General features: G+C 48.6%; 1 protein-coding gene across 3 annotated transcripts; it reads left to right on the plus strand.

Annotated features, from left to right (window-relative positions):
- The first annotated feature begins 1,629 nt into the window (after positions 1-1,629).
- Positions 1,630-17,523, plus strand: LOC117880470 (ankyrin repeat domain-containing protein 23-like). Of its 3 annotated transcripts, none has more exons than XM_034776706.1 (5): positions 1,630-1,815; positions 6,688-6,908; positions 7,229-7,422; positions 9,604-9,732; positions 11,437-11,472. In XM_034776706.1, the coding sequence occupies exons 2-5, from the start codon at positions 6,731-6,733 to the stop codon at positions 11,452-11,454; spliced, it is 519 nt and encodes a 172-aa protein (XP_034632597.1). In that variant the 5' UTR covers positions 1,630-1,815; positions 6,688-6,730; the 3' UTR covers positions 11,455-11,472. The 3 variants fall into 3 exon arrangements, with proteins under 3 accessions (XP_034632597.1, XP_034632596.1, XP_034632595.1); XM_034776705.1 differs by lacking the exon at positions 11,437-11,472 and adding an exon at positions 13,938-17,523 and having other exon boundaries at positions 1,632-1,934; positions 6,689-6,908; XM_034776704.1 differs by lacking the exon at positions 11,437-11,472 and adding an exon at positions 13,938-17,523 and having other exon boundaries at positions 1,632-1,815.
- Positions 17,524-17,796: the final 273 nt, after the last annotated feature.

Genomic DNA, 17,796 nt, shown 5'->3' on the forward strand with positions numbered 1-17,796 from the left:
GAATGGGTGTCATGGTTTTGTGTCTTCAAATAATTTGGCTGCTACTTATGCTCCAAAATATGATGACCTGAAGTCAGCACTAAAACATTGAGACATCTGTACCAGGCAACATCCACACAATCTCCACATTCAGTGTTAAGCACACTACTGCTGCCTAAGGCAGCATTTCTCAAACTGGGGTCCGTGGGCCCCTCGATCAACTCCTCCCCCTTCCTCCCAACACCTCTTTAACACCGGGGAACAGCTGAGAGGGAGGGCGAGGAGCAGTCACAGTTCGCACAGCACGTCCCAGCGGCTAGGGGGGCAGGGGGTCTTCACGCACTGCCCCTAGCCCGAGCACCAACTCCACAGCTCCCATTGGCCAGGAACTGCGGCCAATGGGAGCTGCAGGTGCAGTGGGCGGAGACCCCTTAACCCCCCGCCTAGGATTTGCCGCCAGAGATGTACTGGTCACTTTTGGGAGCTGCCCGAGGCAAGTGCCACCCCCCTCCCACAGCCCAACCCAGAGTCCCCGCTCCACCCTAGCCCTGACCCCCCTCCAGCACCCAAATTCCCTCCTGCATCCCCTCCCGCACTCAAACTCCCAGCCCAGCGCCTGCACCCCAACCCTCTGCCCCAGCCTGGTGAGGGTGGGGGAGAGCAGGTGATGGAGGGAGGGGGCATGGCTGCAGGGAAGGGGGCAGGGCAGGGGCATGGCCTCAGGGAATGTGGTGGGGCAGGAGCTGAGCAGGAGGGATTGGGGGTCCCTGAAATTTTGTAAATCAAAATGGGGGTCCTTACGTTGCTAAAGTTTGAGAACCGCTGGCTTAACATACCAATCCTGCAAGTTTCTTCGGGTGGCTGGCTAGACCCCCTGTCTCTATGCAGAGCCTCACACTCCAGGTCCTGGGGAGGAATGGGTCCCTTTCAAGTATGGCCTGCAGGTCATTGTAGAAGCACCGGGTCCCTGTTGCTGATAGGACTGCTGCAGTCCCCTAGCTTTCACCAGGCACTGAGTCTCATCCCTCTCATGTCCCATGTTTTGCATCCTCGTGTCTATCTCTAGTCCTTCCCTTGCTCCTTAGCTGGGGTTGTGCCGCCTCCCCCGTGTACGAGCCCAGGAGATCCATGATTTCTGCTCTGCTGCAGGCAGGGGCGCTCGCGGCACGGACTCGGCACAGGTGGGTGCACCAGGTGGGCAACCCAGGAACAGGCGTTTCCAGGCCCCGCTGTGGCTGTGACGGGGGGGGGGCTGCTGGTTCCCCCCCCCGGCCCCTCCCTTCAGGGGAAGGCCGCTGGTCCGCCCCGCTTGCCGGGTCTGCCGGGCCCTTCGGCCTGCTGCGAGTCGGGGACTGGGGGTGTCAAGGCAGCGGCGCGGCCAATTCACGTGCAGACGCAGCAACTCCAGGGGGAGCCGGAGGCGAACACGCGCCCGCAGCTCGCGCCGGAGGGGCCCGAGCCGCGCTCGGGTCACGTGACGTGTTGCCGTTGACAACGCCGCCCTGGCGCCTGGGCTCGCGCTGCTGTCGGGCGCTGCCAGGGACCCCGCCCCGAGCGGCGGAGACCCCGGGGGCCGGGCCGGGCCGGGCCGGGCCGGGGGCTCCGCTCCGCTCCCGCCCAGCCCGCAGCGAGGCCCCGGCCTTGGTGTAGTCGCGCCGCCGGCGGGGAGCAGCAGCCTGGGCTGGACTCTGCCCGGCGCCCGGGGCTCTCGCAGCTAACGCCCCCGGGGGAGCGTCTCCGACCCCCTTGGCTCAAAGCCGTTGCTGGGCCCGTCCGCCAAGAACTGCCCTAGTCCTTGTTTGAACCCAGTTAGACTAGATCCCAACATCCCCTGGCAGGGAGTTCCGCAGGTAGTCTGTGTGCTGTGGGAAGAGATGCTTCCTTTTGTTTGTTTTAAACCTGCTGCCCGTTCATTTCATTGGGTGAGCCCTGGTTCTTGTGTTCTAAGAAGGGGGGTGAGTAACACGTCCTTCTTCACTTTCTCCACACCAGGCATATCCCCCTTAGTTGTCTCGTTTCCAAGCTGAACAGTTCCAGTTCTTTTAATCTCTCCACATATGGAAGCTGTTCCATATCCCTCATCATTTTTGTTGCACTTCTCTGTACTTTTTCCAATTCTAATATATCATTTTTGAGTTGGGGCGACCAGAATTTCATGCAGTATTCACGATGTGGTTGTACCATGAATTTATATAGTGGTATTATGATATTTATTGTCTTATGATCTTGCCCTTTCCTAAATGTTCCTAACATTCTATTAGCTTTTTTGACTGCCGCTGCAGTCAGCAGATGTTTTCAGAGAACTAGCCTCAATGAGTTCAAGAGCTTTCTTGAGTGGTAACAGCTAATTTAGTCCCATCATTTTGTATGTTGGGATTATGTTTTCGGGTCTGGCCTCACCCCTCTCCTTCTCTCGGTGCCGCTGAGTCTTCGCTTGCCTCTTACTGAGAGAGTGGTGCCGAGTCGTCGACAGTGCCTCGCTGCGCACTGAAGACGCAGTGCCGGGCGCGGAGTCAGGTCGATGTGCCGGGGCCAATGCTGACTCCATTCACAAAGCACGGAGTCGGATCTCACACTCCTGCTTTGTCCGAGGCGTGAAAGAGCGGCAAATCTTACAATGCTCACTAATGTGAGCCTCGCCCAGACAGTGAAAACACTGAGTGTGTGGATCACTTCTGGGCATAGAGTTGTGACAAGAGTCGCACGACTTGAAGCCTGGGCCACGGGGCATGCCCCGAGCCAGGCACTAACAAAAGAAAAGTTCAGCAAAGAAGCAGTTCAGTGAACTATATACCACTAAGGCTATAAATGCTGCAGCCAAGGGCTGGAGCAAGTTCCAACTACCTTCACTGGTGGCAAAGAGGAACTGAGGGTGGGGGAGCACGCAGCCCCCTTTATGGCGCGATATGTCGGCGCCACTCCAGGGGTCGCAGCGGTGCTCCCCCACTGCGGATACTGCTAAGGGAAAAACTTCCGGCACTGGTGCACGTGGCGAGCACGCACACCTATAGTGGAATACACCTGAGCAACACATCTCAAAGAACGCCAGTTACGGAACAGGTAACTGTCCTTTATGTTTTCCAATGTGTGCATTTATCAACGTTGAACCAGAGGGGCAGGAAGATCTGGTGCCTCTGCGGGCATCTTCCTCATTCTTCCCAGATGAAGTGGTGGTGGGCACTTCCACCACACTGCCTGCCATGGACAACAGGGCACACCAAAAGTTGCTCAAAAGGGTGGCTCAAAACTTTCTGGTCCTTTGAGTGTGGCTTTGCTCCTCATTAAGACTATCCATAACACCACTAAGGTGTTGTGGCAAACACCCACCTCTCGTTCCTCCCTCCCCCCATGGCAAAAGGGGTAGAGAAAAAATACTTTGTGTCCTCTGAGGGGTATGAGTGCCTGTTTACTCATCCTCATATGGGCACTCTGGTAGTGGAAGCCGCCAGCCAGAAAGAAAGGCAGGGACAACCAGGGCAGACTCCTAAATCCAAAGAAGCGAAGAAGCTATGTCTCTTTGGTGGGAAGGTGTGTTCTACCGGGGGCTTCAGCTTCGCATTGCCAACTACTTATAATTCCTGGAACATGCTGTCTAAGTTTCAGGAACTGCTGGATGTCGCTATCAACGTCTTCCAAAGGTGGGGATTTCCCCAGATAGACCTATTCATGACACGGTGCAACAGCAAGTGTCAGCAGTTCTGTTCCTTCCCATGGAGGCCTGGGCTCACTCATAGACGCCTTTCTCTTCCCTTGAAAGGGGCACTTGCTGTATGTGTTCCTGCCCTTCCTGCTCGTCCACAAGGTCCTGCTGAAGGTCTGACAAGAGGGAGCATCAATAATCTTGATAGCACCAGCATGGCCAGGTCAGCCACTGGTTCACCATGCTTCTAGACTTGTCGGTGGACTCGCCTATAACTCTGCCCCTGGTCCCGGACTTCATCACGCAGGACCATGGCCGCCTCCAGCATCCCAATCTAGAGTCTCTCCACCTCATGGAATGGAAACTGCATGCTCAGACTCAGTTAGGGAGGTTCTCCTTGGACGCAGAAAGCCATCCAGTCGGGCCATTTATCTAGCTAAGTGGAAGAGGGTCTCGATTTGGTCATTGCAGAAGGGCACTCTTCCGTTACAGTCATTAATTCCCTTCATCCTGGACTGTTTACTTCATCTAAAACAGGAAGGCCTGGGCAGTATCATCAATCAAGGTGCACCTGGCCGCTATTTCGGCTTTCCAGCTGGACAGTCATTGGCCTGTTCCTCAAACGGCTGCATAGACTGTACCTTACGCCCATGTGCAGAATGAATTGTGTTATGTACCCCAATATGGAGGTGACGTGTCACACAACAAAATTCATGTGGTGGAGGTGAGGCCAAGGGGTTTGGAGAGGGGGAGGGGGCTCAGGGCTGGGGGGGAGGGTTGGGGTGGGGCCAGGGATGAGGAGTTCAGGGTGCGGGCTCTGGGGTGGGGCCAGGGATGAGGTGTTCGGGGTGCGGGAGGGTGCTTGGGGCTGGGGCAGAGGATTGAGGGGGGAATGAGGGCTCGGGGGGGGGCTGGGGATGAGGGTTGGGGTGTGGGCTATGGGGGGGCCAGGGATGAGGCAGTGGCCAATGCCAGGTGCCCCAGAGGGAGTGAACCTAACAGGTAATGCTCAAGTGATCTCTCTCCTGCCATCCATCTCTACCCTCTGACAGAGGCTAGGGACACCATTCCTTACCCAGCCTGCTAATAGCCATTAATGGACTTAACCTCCATGAATTTATTGGGATTCACTAACTTGGACTCGAGATGTGTTGCTCATGGCCATTCCAAGTTGCTTCATCTCTGGACTTGTGAACCCAGGTAGAGGAGGAGTGGTTTCCCCCATCCATCCAGAGAAACTATCAAAACTAAGTGGGCCATTGTGGAACATCATGATACAAAGACTAGGTTAATGGCTCTCTCACACCCATGAAGGTGGTATGTGCAAGAAAGCTCGTCTCCTCAGCTTGAATTCTGGAAGAAGGAAATAAAAATACCTGACAGGAAAATTCTTTATCTCTTTGCTGTTTGTGCTCTCAGAAGGCTGGAGTTAGGAAACAAAAGCAGAGATCCCGAAAGCCAATCTGGGTTAACCCTAAAAGACATTCAGTGCTGACAGATTACTACAACTCTGTCACCTTTTGGAACCATGGATTGTAACTCATGTAGATATGTTGTCTGCTTTAACCTGTAAATAACTCTCATATTTCTTGTTCCTAGTTAATAAATCGTTAGTTAGTTTACTATAGAATTGGCTACAAGCTTTGGTGTGAGAGCTGAGGTACAAATTGGCCTGGGGTAAGTGACTGGTCTCTTGGGACTGGAAGCAACCTGAATCTTTTGTGACCTTTGGTATATGGCTGGGTTCGGCAACCTGCGGCATGCGTGCCAAAGGCGGCACGCGAGCTGATTTTTAGTGGCACTCTACCGCCAGCCGGGGTCGCAGCCGCGAGCCCGGCTGAGCCCGCTGCCTGCCTGGATGAATGGGACCCCGGCTGGCAGAGGCTGTCGGACGGAACCCCAGACCGGCAGCGGGCCGAGCCCACTGCCAGTCTGGGGTTCCATCCACTGGCTCCTGCAAATGTAAAATGTGTGGCTTGCACGCAAAACCTTAAATTACAGTAAATAAATGAAGACTTGGCACACCACTTCTCAAAGGTTGCCGACCCCTGGTATATGGCAACCAACTGTCGCTAAGTCCAGCTTGCCTGGGTGGCAAGATAGACTGGAGTGCCCAAGGGGACTGTTTGTGACTCCATGGTTAGACTCTTTATAGTGCTTCGGGAGTTCACATTTGTGATTAGGTTAGTGAAGTCTAATTTTTGAGCATATAATGAGTTTGGCATGTCTGCCCTGATGGGCCGTGAACCACTCCAGACAATTTGACAACCCAGAGCCTCATTGTAACTCTTTTTGCACAATAAAGAAAGCTGATAAATATCACTGAACTGGTTCTTTTTTGTCAATGATGGTAAATCAACTTGAAGCACTCCTTCCATTTATAGTAATTGTAACATTAAAAAAATTAATCAGGTATCATGTTGTGAACATTAACTATAACACAGTACTGTCAGTCGAAGGCCACAAATTAACTTTGTTAGGGCTGCACATTTGACATGCCTGTGTTAAAGCCTAGTTTAAAAAATGATTTTAAAACATTTTCTCAACTGTCTACATAATTGTTCTAGGTTTGTCATGTTTGGTATCATTGTGTTCATCTGAGAAAGGGCTTTTGAATGAGACCCCAACTTGATCCATTTCCAACAATGTTGTATTATCAAAATTTCTACCAACTGGAGGATCTGGAGCCAGGGAGGAAGGGGGACAGTGAGTCCCCCTGCCACAGCACAAAGGGTGACACCACTGAAATTATGATTCTGTAGATTTTTACAAAACAAGTGACACCTTCCATACTTTTCTGTCATTAACTTACTCACAGAATTACACATGTTCCCAAACTATTAAGGGCTTTTAAGGGAGGCTGAGGCCATCGTACTGAAGTCTAATTAAATTCCCCCTTTGTCTCTTGTCATTCTTGTAGATGCCTTATCTCTTTTGCTAGCTAATGTCTAAAGCCATGAAATCCTATTAACCTGAATCTACCCCACACGATGTGATGGAGGGAGGTGGAGAATGTGAGAGCTGTACATACTTTCTCCTGAGTGTGCCCTATTTTCTCTGTTAGTATAGGTGGATGGTGCTTATTGAGAGAGATTTCTTCAGGTGAAGGAGATGGGCTTCTACATCAGCTCCTTGTCTAGAGCCGCCTGCAGCAAAGCACACCTGGACTCCCAGTCATCCCCAAGACATTATCAGGTGGCTCCAAGCTACAATTACAGATGGACAGATCTTCACTACGAAGCTAGCAGGGGCAACATGGAGAAACTGCAACAACTCCTAGTGACCTCAGGTATGTCATTCTCCTAAAGCAGGGCAGGCGTGAGAGACCCTTCCTGGCTACTGGTGTTACAGTGAATGCAAATATTCCCATAGGGACATAAGAGTTGCCAGACTGGATCAGAACGATGGTCCATCTAGTATAGTGTCCAGTCTATCAGTGACTGGTACTAGTTATTTAAGAGGAAAAGTGTCTCTTGTCTCTGCTGTTTAAAGGTTTAAGATTCAAATACCCTAGTTTAAGCCAGCCTCTACCCAGACCATCATGGCCAGTTCTCTGTGCTAGAGGCAGCTTCCCTGTGAGCTTGCTGATGATGTCCCTTTGGTTGTCAGACAGGGAGCTGGTTGACAGGAAGGATTACTATGGCAAGACTCCGCTCTACTGGGCTGCGTATAAAGGGCAGAAGCTTTCCATGGAGTTACTGCTGCAACATGGAGCCAGTGTGAACACGTGCTGTAAACATGGAGGAACGCCCCTTCATGCAGCCATTGGCCTCTTCCCAGACTGCACTCTGCTGCTGATACAGGTCAGGTGTTTTGAATCCACCACCACCTAATCACCATATGATGTGGCACCTGTTGCGATTCTCAGACTGTCTCTGAACTCAAATGTGGAAAATCTTCTAACTGGGCAGCACCTAAAACAGCCCAATTCAAGGCCCCTGTTGTGCAAAAGGAGCTACTAATAATAGGTATCTCAATTTTGAGATATTCAATTTAAGAATATAGGGGCCTGATTTTTCTCAGGGTGCTGAGCACCCACAACTCCAAGTGAAGTCCAAGGGAGCTGCACCTGAAAATAAGGCCGTGGGTGTTTCCAATTAGACATCCAAAACTGCAAGTACACAAAATCAGCACTCACTTTAGGAAATTTGAGCCTAAGCTTGTTGCCCGTCCTCCACCCTGGGCCACATGTCTAATTTGTATCTTGGAGAACAGAGTTTCCAACCATGCTAGGAAGCTATTTGTGATCAAGGAATGTTCACCTTAAAATCCTTCCCCCTTTTTCAAGGAGCAGCCTTTTATAATGTATTAAGTGTTTGCAGCTACAGCTGCACGTGACAGTCCACATCTCAACGGTGGCCTTGAACGTCTGGATGGGGGGGTCAGATCCAGGACACCTCAGCAAGGAAAAGTGGGTCAAGTGAAGCTTTCCTCCCCTCCCCCCATCTCTAGCAAAGAAATGTGGAGCCCTTCCTTGAAGTAAAAATAACACCTAGTAAATATAGTAAAGCTGGTCTCAGAGTGCTAATCGGAGAGGATTTATCACAGCAGAGCAGTGACACTCAGGCTGACGTTTGGGGGCTGCAAGTGGCTCTTTAATGTGTCTCCTGCGGCTCTTTGCATCACATTATATTAAAACACAATGTGATTTAATTATTAACCAATCAGGATGCTTTCAATGAATTCTCACTTCTGTGGCTCTTTTGGGTAATATTGATCACTAATTTGGCTCGTGACCCACTGGGGTCTGAATATCACTGCATTAGAGACATCAGTAACCTGTGTGAATCATCTTTCTGTGCTACATGCTTGTAATTCTTACTCGTCAGTGTCCCACTGAGATAGATGGGATGAGTCTCTTGTTTGCAGGGATGGGAAACAAATATTAAAGCAATTGTTTTTATTTAAATAATGAAACAGAATGATGGGAAGCTTCCAAAAAGCTAATGAGACCAAGGCAGGTCAAGCTCATGAGTCCTTCTATAATAACCCTTCTACAATAATTCATATGTCCCCTGAAGTTCTGAGGCTGCCCTGTTTGGCTTGGGGACCCTCTACTGTGCAATCAGACACACAGAGTATGTAGCAGACTGGGCTCATAACTAAAGAGAGTTGCAGAACTCTGACCTAGTTTGGGTTGTGTCCTGATGTCTGAATGTAGGAATTGCCACACTGGATTGGACCTAGGGTCCACCTAGTCCAGTCTCTTGTCTCTGACAGTGGTCAGCATCAAATGCTTCATAGGAATGTGCAAGAATGCCAAAATAAGCAGTTGTTTTATAATCTGTCCCTATGAATGTCTCAGATCTACTGCCCATGTTACACTGTGGGCGAGTAGCAGCAGCTCCCTGTGCATCTGAAGGGGATCTGATTATACAGGCAGCAGATGGGAAAGATACAAAACAGTTAGTGACTAGTGGAGCTCGGTCTGGGAGAAGGAAATAGAGCAACTCAAGGACTATTTCTGTCTCCAACAAGGAAACCCAAAGACCTTCCCTGCTACTAGGCTAGTGGTTCTCAAACTTTTGTACTGGTGACCCCTTTTACACAGCAAGTTTCTGAGTGCACCCCCCCCTTAAGAATTAAAAACACTTTTTAAATATTTAACATTATTATAAATGCTGGAGGCGAAGCAGGGTTTTGGGGTGGAGGCTGACAGCTTGTGACCCCCCCACGTAATAACCTTGCAATCCCCTGAGTGGTCACGACCCCAGTTTGAGAACCCCAGTTTTTTTCTGAGCTGTCTCTCTCACTCAGTCACTCAGGGCTTGCTCACTTTTCTGCCTGCTCAGGCCTGTAGTATATGCTATATGCCTTTGTGTGTGATCTTTAGCACCAACATTAATTTCAGGACTCAATGACCATTGTAGGGCAGGGATGGGGGTGCCTGTATGTCTGGCCACCTGGCCTGATTATTGCAGCTTTTTGGTAATTCAGACATGTACGTACTTTTAAAATGGAGTTGTTTTCCCCCCTTCCCTCAGCATGGTGCTGATGTGAACCTTCAGGATAACTGGGGAGTGACTCCCATGTACCTGGCAGCTTGCAGTGGGCAGATAGAGTGTATCCGGCTTCTGGTGCAGGCTGGCCCTGACATCACTTACAAGAACAAGGTATTTAAGTTTTTTAGTGAGACATTCGCAAAGGCACATGAGATGCTCTAAACCTGATCTGTAACTGCCCCACCATGAGCTGGGCTCTTTTCCATGTTCACAACCTGAGCACAATTGGGTTTGGTTGGTACTCAGGGGAGAGATTACCATAGGAACACCTACATGCTATGGGACGTGTCAGTAAGTGGCACTTTTCCCTCAGTCATCTCTGAAGTGATGCCCCAACATGGTGCTGGAGGTGCCAGCTTCCATATGAGAACAAAAAGCAAGGTCCTGCCTGTCTGTTGTCAGTAAAAGTTACATGGAGCTTTGGACAAGAGCTGGAGTGTTAGCCCCAGTGCCCACATGGATTATTACATTCTGCCTCCCTAGATTTCCCCTGCAGTTTCAATTGGATATGGGATTCTTCACTTCCTAATATAAACTGATTTGTACTGTTGCTTTATGCTGCTGGGTTTTCCAGCCCCCACTTTTCATGGGTGTCTGTAAAGCTGTATAAATAGTTGTAAAGTGCCTTGAGATGGAAGGTGCTCTAAAAATGTAAAAGATTAAGAAACAAAGGAATGGCCATACTGGGTCAGACCAAAGGTCCATCTAGCCCAGTATCCTGTCTACCGACAGTGGCCAGTGCCAGGTGCCCCAGAGGGAATGAATATAACAGGTAATCCTCAAGTTATCCATCGCCTGTCGTCCATTCCCAGCTTCTGGCAAACAGAGGCTAGGGACACTATCCCTGCCCATCCTGGCTGATAGCCATTGATGGACCTATCCTCCATGAACTTATCTAGTTCTTTTTTGAACCCTTTGAATTTTGGCCTTCACAACATCCTCTGGCAAAGAGTTCCACAGGTTGACTGTGTGTTGTGTGAAGAAATACTTCCTTTTGTTTGTTTTAAACCTGCTGCTTATTAATTTCATTTGGTGACCCCTAGTTCTTGTGTTAGGAGAAGGAGTAAATAACACTTCCTTATTTACTTTATCTACACCAGTCATGATTTTATAGACTTCTATCATATCCCCCCTTAATCGTCTTTTTTCCAAGCTGAAAAGTCCCAATCTTGATTAATCTCTCGTCATACGGAAGCTGTTCCATACTCCTAATCATTTCTGTTGCCCTTTTCTGAACCTTTTCCAATTCCAATATATCTTTTTTGAGATGGGGCAACCACATCTGCATGCAGTATTCAAGATGTGGGCGTCCCATGGATTTATATAGAGGCAATATGATATTTTCTGTCGTATTATCTGTCGCTTTCCTAATGATTCCCAATATTCTGTTTGCTTTTTTGACTGCCGCTGCACATTGAGTGGATATTTTCAGAGAACTATCCACAATGATTCCAAGAGCTCTCTTGTGCGGTAACAGCTTATTTAGACCCCATCATTTTATATGTATAGTTGGGGTTATGTCTTCCAATGTGCATTACTTTGTATTTATCAACACTGAATTTCATCTGCCCAGTCACCCAGTTTTGTGAGATCCCTTTGTAGCTCTTCGCAATCTGCTTTGGACTTAACTACCTTGAGTAGTTTTGTATCATCTGCAAATTTTGCCACCTCACCTTTTACCCCTTTTCCCAGATCATTTATGAGTATGTTGAATAGGACTGGGCCCAGTAGAGACCCCTGGGGGACACCACTCTTTACCTCTCTCCATTCTGAAAACTGACCATTTATTCCTACCCTTTGTTTCCTATCTTTTAGCCTGTTACCCATCCATGAGAGGATCTTCCCTCTTATCCCATGACAGCTTACTTTGCTTATGAGCCTTTGGTGAGGGATCTTGTCAAAGGCTTTCTGAAAATCTAAGTACACTGGATCCCCCTTGTCCACATGCTTGTTGATCCCCTCAAAGAATTCTAGTAGACCGGTGAGGCATGATTTCCCTTTACAAAAAACATGTTGACTCTTCCTCAATAAATTATGTTCATCTATGTGTCTGACAATTTTGTTCTTTATTATAGTTTCAACCATTTTGCTTGGTATTGAAGTCAGGCTTACCGGCCTGTAATTGCCAGTATCATCTCTGGAGCTCTTTTTTTAAATTGGCGTCACTTTGCTATCCCCCCCTCATTTGGTACAGAAGCTGTTTTAAATGCTAGGTTACAAACCACAGTTAGTAGTTCTGCAGTTTCACATTTGAGCTCCTTCAGAACTCTTGGGTGAATACCATCTGGTCCTGGTGACTTACTACTGTTTAATTTATCAATTTGTTCCAAAACCTCCTCTAATGATACCTCAGTCTGGGACAGTTCCTCAGATTTGTCACCTAAAAAGAATGGCTCCGGTTTGGGAATCTCCCTCACATCCTCAGCCTTGAAGATGGATGCAAAGAATTCATTTAGTTTCTCCTCAATGGCCTTCTCATCCTTGAGTGCTCCTTTATTATCTCGATCGTCCAGTGGCCCCACTGGTTGCTTAGCAGACTTCCTGCTTCATAGAATCATAGAATATCAGGGTTGGAAGGGACTTCAGGAGGTCATCTAGTCCAATCCCCTGCTCAAAGCAGGACCAACGCCAACTAAATCATTAAAACCTGGCGATGCTGGGGAATGAACCCAGGGCCTCATACATGCAAAGCATGTGCTCTACCACGGAGCTACATCCCCAGACAAATGCTTCTGATGTACTTAAAATAATTTTTGCTATTACTTTTTGAGTCTTTGGCTAACTGGTCTTCAAATTCTTTTTTTGGCCTTCCTAATTATATTTTTACACTTCACTTGCCAGAGTTTATGCTCCTTTCTATTTTCCTCACTAGGATTTAACATCCACTTTTTAAAGGATGCCTTTTTGCCTCTCACTGCTTCTTTTCCTTTGTTGTTTAGCCACGGTGGCACTTCTTTGGTTCTCCTGCTGTTTTTTAATTTAGGGTATACATTTAAGTTGAGCCTCTATTATGATGTCTTTAAAAAGTTTCCATGCAGTTTGCAGGGATTTCACTTTTGATACTGTACCTTTTAATTTCTGTTTAACTAACTTCCTCATTTTGTGTAGTTCCCTTTTCTGAAATTAAATGCTACAGTGTTGGACTGCTGTGGTGTTTTCCCCGCCACAGGGATGTTACATTTAATTACATTATGGTCACTACACCTCTACCCCGATATAATGTGACCTGATATAACGCGAATTCGGATATAACGCGGTAAAGCAGCTCTCCGGTGGGGGGATAGAGGGGGCTGCACACTCTGGTGGATCAAAGCAAGTTCAATATAACGCGGTTTCACCTATAACACAGTAAGATTTTTGGCTCACAAGGACAGCGTTATATCAGGGTAGAAGTGTATTACCGAGCAGTCCAGCTATATTCACCTCTTGGACCAGATCATGTGCTCCCCTTAGGACCAAATCAAGACTTGTTAAATTGTTCCATCATCCAACACTACTACAGCACCTTCCATCCCAAAGGGCTTTACCTACCTTGTTACAATGACATAATTCATTTGAAGAATCACATTTCTATCTGAAAAATATGTTGTACCTACTATTGTTACCAATATTCCCCCAGTAAGTTTATTCTAGGGTGTTCCTTTTGCGTTTTAGTGTGAATTCATGCTGAAATTCACAAAGTTCAACGGTCCCAGCGACTCCCCTCACATGTGCAGTCGTCCCCCACTCCTCTTCTGAGCGTGGGACGTCACAGCAACTCCTCTCGGACAGGCAGTCGTCCCCTGCCCCCTCCCTCTCAGCATGCGATGTCCCAGCGACTCCCCTCACGTGTGCAGTCGTCCCCCACTCCTCTTCTGAGCGTGGGACGTCACAGCAACTCCTCTCGGACAGGCAGTCGTCCCCTGCCCCCTCCCTCTCAGCATGGATGTCCCAGCGACTCCCCTCACATGCACAGTCGTCCTCTGCCCTCAGCAACTCCCTTCACCCCACCCCACCCTTTTCCAGCGTGCTGTGCTTAGGCTTCAACCCCCTCCCTGCTAGTCAAAGCAAGCGGGCTGAGACCCTTCTGCTTGAGTATTTATTCACTCTAAACGCTGACTTTGCTCGCTCGACCTCATGTGGCCTCTCACAGCACCAGCCCTTAATTACCCCCTGGCCTTTCTCATCCCTCAGCTCCACCCCACCTTCCCTACCTCAGCTGTGCTCCACAAGCCCCTGCCCTCGCCCTCTAGCCCCACTCTCCTTCCTCAGTTTGTTTATCAGATGATGTTCATCCAGAACAAAGCCTGACCCCAGCTGCTTTCTTTTTATCTCAGAAGACAGGAGCCACCCCTAAGCGTCTGGTCTCACAAACTGCACTGATATCCTGGATTGAATCCTGCTGCCGACAGCCGCGCTCCCTGAAACACCTCAGCCGCCTGCGTATCCGAACCACCCTTGGGCATCAGAGGCTTGAAGCCATTAGGGGATTTGACCTCCCAACCCCACTGAAGCGCTACCTTATGTATGAGGATCTTGTTCTGCAGGATGGCCTGTAGCCGCGGGAAATCTGGCCAGTCTACACCTGTACCCACAAGGACAAAGTGACAATGGGGAGAGGAGCCAACGCTGTTTCATCTTTTCAGTCATCAGCTCCTCAAAGCCACAAGAGAGATGGATTTTGTGTTGTCATTTTACCTTTCTGTGGCCTAATCTGAGCCCCATCTGGGAACGGATCAGAGGCTGCTGTCTGTGGAGACTGCTGGTGATTCTTACTCTGGAACATGCCTGTAGCTCCAGCGTGCATTGAGGAGAGCAGAGCTCTGTCTCCTGCCCTGAAGAGCTTGCTAGGTAACATGCTACAGCAGGTCTCAGAGAGCTGGTCTCGGCCAGGAGGAGAGAAGGGGAGAAGCGACTCCTCTCCCTCCGTTTCTCGTTCAGGTATGAGTTTGACAAGTGTTATAGGAACAAAAATGTGCATACAGGCTCCTACCTGCAGGCAGACCTTTTACTGTCAAAATACTGTCTGGCCCAAAGGAAGGCACTGGGGAGTTGCTGTGATTCTCCATTCCATCTACCTGCCCAGGTACTATAGTATTGGAGCACCGGTGATTCAAGGCAGGGAGGAAGGTGGTCACTGACCCATTGCCATCCCCTACTGATCTGCAGCAGCTGGATCTGTTTTTACATGCCCCTTTGACTCATGTCCCTCACTTCACTGCCACATTCTCACCTCCTGTCACTTGCTGCACTTCCATCAGTTTCTGCCTCCTGTCCTCACTCCCATCCCACGTTACTTGAGTCAGGCAGCTTGTTTTCCATGAAGTGTGCGTAGAGGACAGAAGAATCAGTTCCAGCCCACTCTCCAAAAGGCCAGATTTTCAGCTCCCATGGAAAACAATGGTGACCCTCTGTCCTTGCTCCATGGAGGAGAATCAGAGCTGCTGGGTGGGGAGCCCTTTTGGAAGTGTAGCCCAGAGTGTGCCAGTATCTGTTGGATTCACTGGATCTGATTTCCCTGTATTAAGGCTGCCTCAGATCCCTGGGCAGAGCCTGGACCAAGTGTCAGTACAACCAGGACATGTGATCTGAGTCTTCATAGCCTGTCTTGGCCACAGAGCTGGATCAGGGGCAGAGCCTGACTTTTATGTAAATACTGTAAAATTATTGCAACTAATTGATAACAGTGCCCTGGAGCCAAGCTGACAGGAGGTGGGGGCTGTTAGGGGTGTGGCTGGCTGGTGCAGAGAGCCATGGGGTGTGACTGTGTCCTCATTCAAACTAAAATACAGGCAAAGGCTGCCTGAGTGTTTAAGAAAACACAAGCCACAAGGTGGGGGAGCTCTGCCCCCTGCCTCAGTGACCTTCCTCATCTGAGTCACATGGTGGGGGGCTCTCTATCACAACTGCAGGCCTGTCTGTGTGCCCCTTGTGGGTGTAGCCAGTCCAGGATGTTTGGCTCTTTGGCAAGGCCCAGCTCCAAATTAGGAGTGAGGATTTCTCTAGTGGGGTTGGAGTGAGCCAGTCCCCATAGGGATTTTCCTCACTGTACTCTCTATCTTCATTGGCAGTTATTCTTAATGCTGGAGGAAGAAGGGTTAGAGGTCACAGAACAACAGCGGGGCTGGGGGGGGGAGGAGAGAGAAGACCTACTCTCTAACTCACAGCCTGACCTCCCTGTGCCATGTTGTGGCTTAGCTGGCAGATCTAATTTTAGGAGGTGATAACCCCTCCCCCGTGACTTCCCCAACAGATAGCAAGTCAGCTTGTGCAGCATTAGCAAGATAGATTTAGGAATAAGATCCAGGTGTGGGTCCCTGGAAGAGAGAAGGACCCAAAGAATGTCCAGCTTTACTGAAAAGCGGCAGTGCACAATGGGGGAGGAAGATGTATGATGTCATTTTAATACCCTTGTTTGCAGTTATTCCTGTTGCAAATACTAGCTGCTATAGGACCTGGGGGAATAGGTAGGGCGTCAAGGGATGTGGGTCTCCTAGAGCAGGGCCCTCTAGAATGTGATTATGCAACTGTATAAAGGGCCCCACAATTTCTTTCTGCCAGGATGGTGTATAAAACCAAATCCATTTTCCAGCCCTCAGCTTGTCGGCTGCTGTATAGGAGCTTGCAGGAGGGGAAAACTGTAGCTGGCTGAAGAGCAGGGGGACCTGCAACAGCATGGGGTAGAGGGGCTGACACTTGAAACTCTTTAGGCCTGAACTCTGGCCAGCTAAGGGCCATGTCAGATACCATCCCCAGCTGTACATCTCTTAATGCACTGCTATCCCTGCCAGCCTCTTAAGATGCCCCCACTGCCTCTCATGACAGCCTGCCCCCTACTTCTCCCTTTTAGGGACAGCACAGCTTATTGAATGATTTTGCAGTTAATATTGCAGCCTAGTACTGCAGAGCTCATTGTAGCCCACTCACTGAAATAAGGAGTTTTGCTGCATAATCTAAGGTTTACCTGTTGAATAATACAAAGACTGAGGGTCTAGGAGGAGTGGAGAGCTCTTAGTGTTACCCTAAGATTTCAAAAGCCAATTACGTTACCTACAATAGCGCTTTTAATTTCCAAAAAAGGGTAACCACGGTTGTGTTCTGCCCTAAAGGAATTGCCAGAGTATTACCAGGGAGCTTGTCTCTGACCGGCAGAGGGCTCCCCAGAGCAAGCTAGTTTTGCTGACCCCTGACAGGACTTGGGTACAGCCCTCTGCTCAAGGATAGGCCCACAAATAGTAGTTCTTTGAAAACAGAAATAATCTTTATTAAAAAAGGAGATAAGTTACAGGAAATTTAATAAAGGAAGAAAGAAGGCATAGAACATAAGGAAACAATAGGATTACATGTAATATAATGGCGCAGCAAAATAAAAGACAAACTATGTAAGAAAACACACACCTAAAATAAATATAGCAGTTTCAACGTAGCATATATATGAATGAATAAATAAAAAAATAAAATTAAATAAATGAGAGAGAGCGAGATTCCTCATACACAAGAGTTTTTCATTCTAGTAATACAATACTTAATACAATGAAATATGCGTGGCCTCTATACACCTATGAGTACAGTCACAGTTAAAAGCAATTACTTGACATCCACATTAATACCTATCATTAGACATTTAACATTTGATTAACATTTAACTATTCACACTTAACATCCTAACATTTAACATCCAGTAAGCGCTGGCCAGGCGGTTATCAGATGAGTAATAGGGGAAGATCTCACTCAAACCACAGGCAGTCATCTTTATTTACAGGTGAAACCCATACACTCTTGGATAGTAAATAGAAAGATTAGGCTTACACAGACACCACAATTCCCTCTGATCGTCTAAGATAGTAGTTCTCAAACCCCCCCCCCCCCCCCACTTGAAAATTGCTGAGGGTCTCGGCGGACCACTTAATGATCTTTCCAAGTGTTGTTTGTACCGTTCGTTAACTATTGTAAAGCTCTTTGGATAAAAGCGCTATTAAAAAAAAAAACTTTTGTTCTACAAATAAAAGCACAAAACTCATATTTTAATATCAATAGTCTTACCTTTCTAATGCGATGGATGTGCCCTCTTTCCCCCACCACAGCAGCCCCTGAGCTGGGGCTAGGAAGGAGGGGGGGGCATGTCTCCCTCTCTCCCCTGCCTCAGCAGCCCCTAAGCTGGGGCTGGGAAGGACGGGGAGAGTCTCTCCCTGGCAA

Source organism: Trachemys scripta, chromosome 7 (genome assembly GCF_013100865.1).
Source record: "Trachemys scripta elegans isolate TJP31775 chromosome 7, CAS_Tse_1.0, whole genome shotgun sequence".
In the NCBI taxonomy this organism is placed as follows: Eukaryota; Metazoa; Chordata; order Testudines; family Emydidae; genus Trachemys; species Trachemys scripta.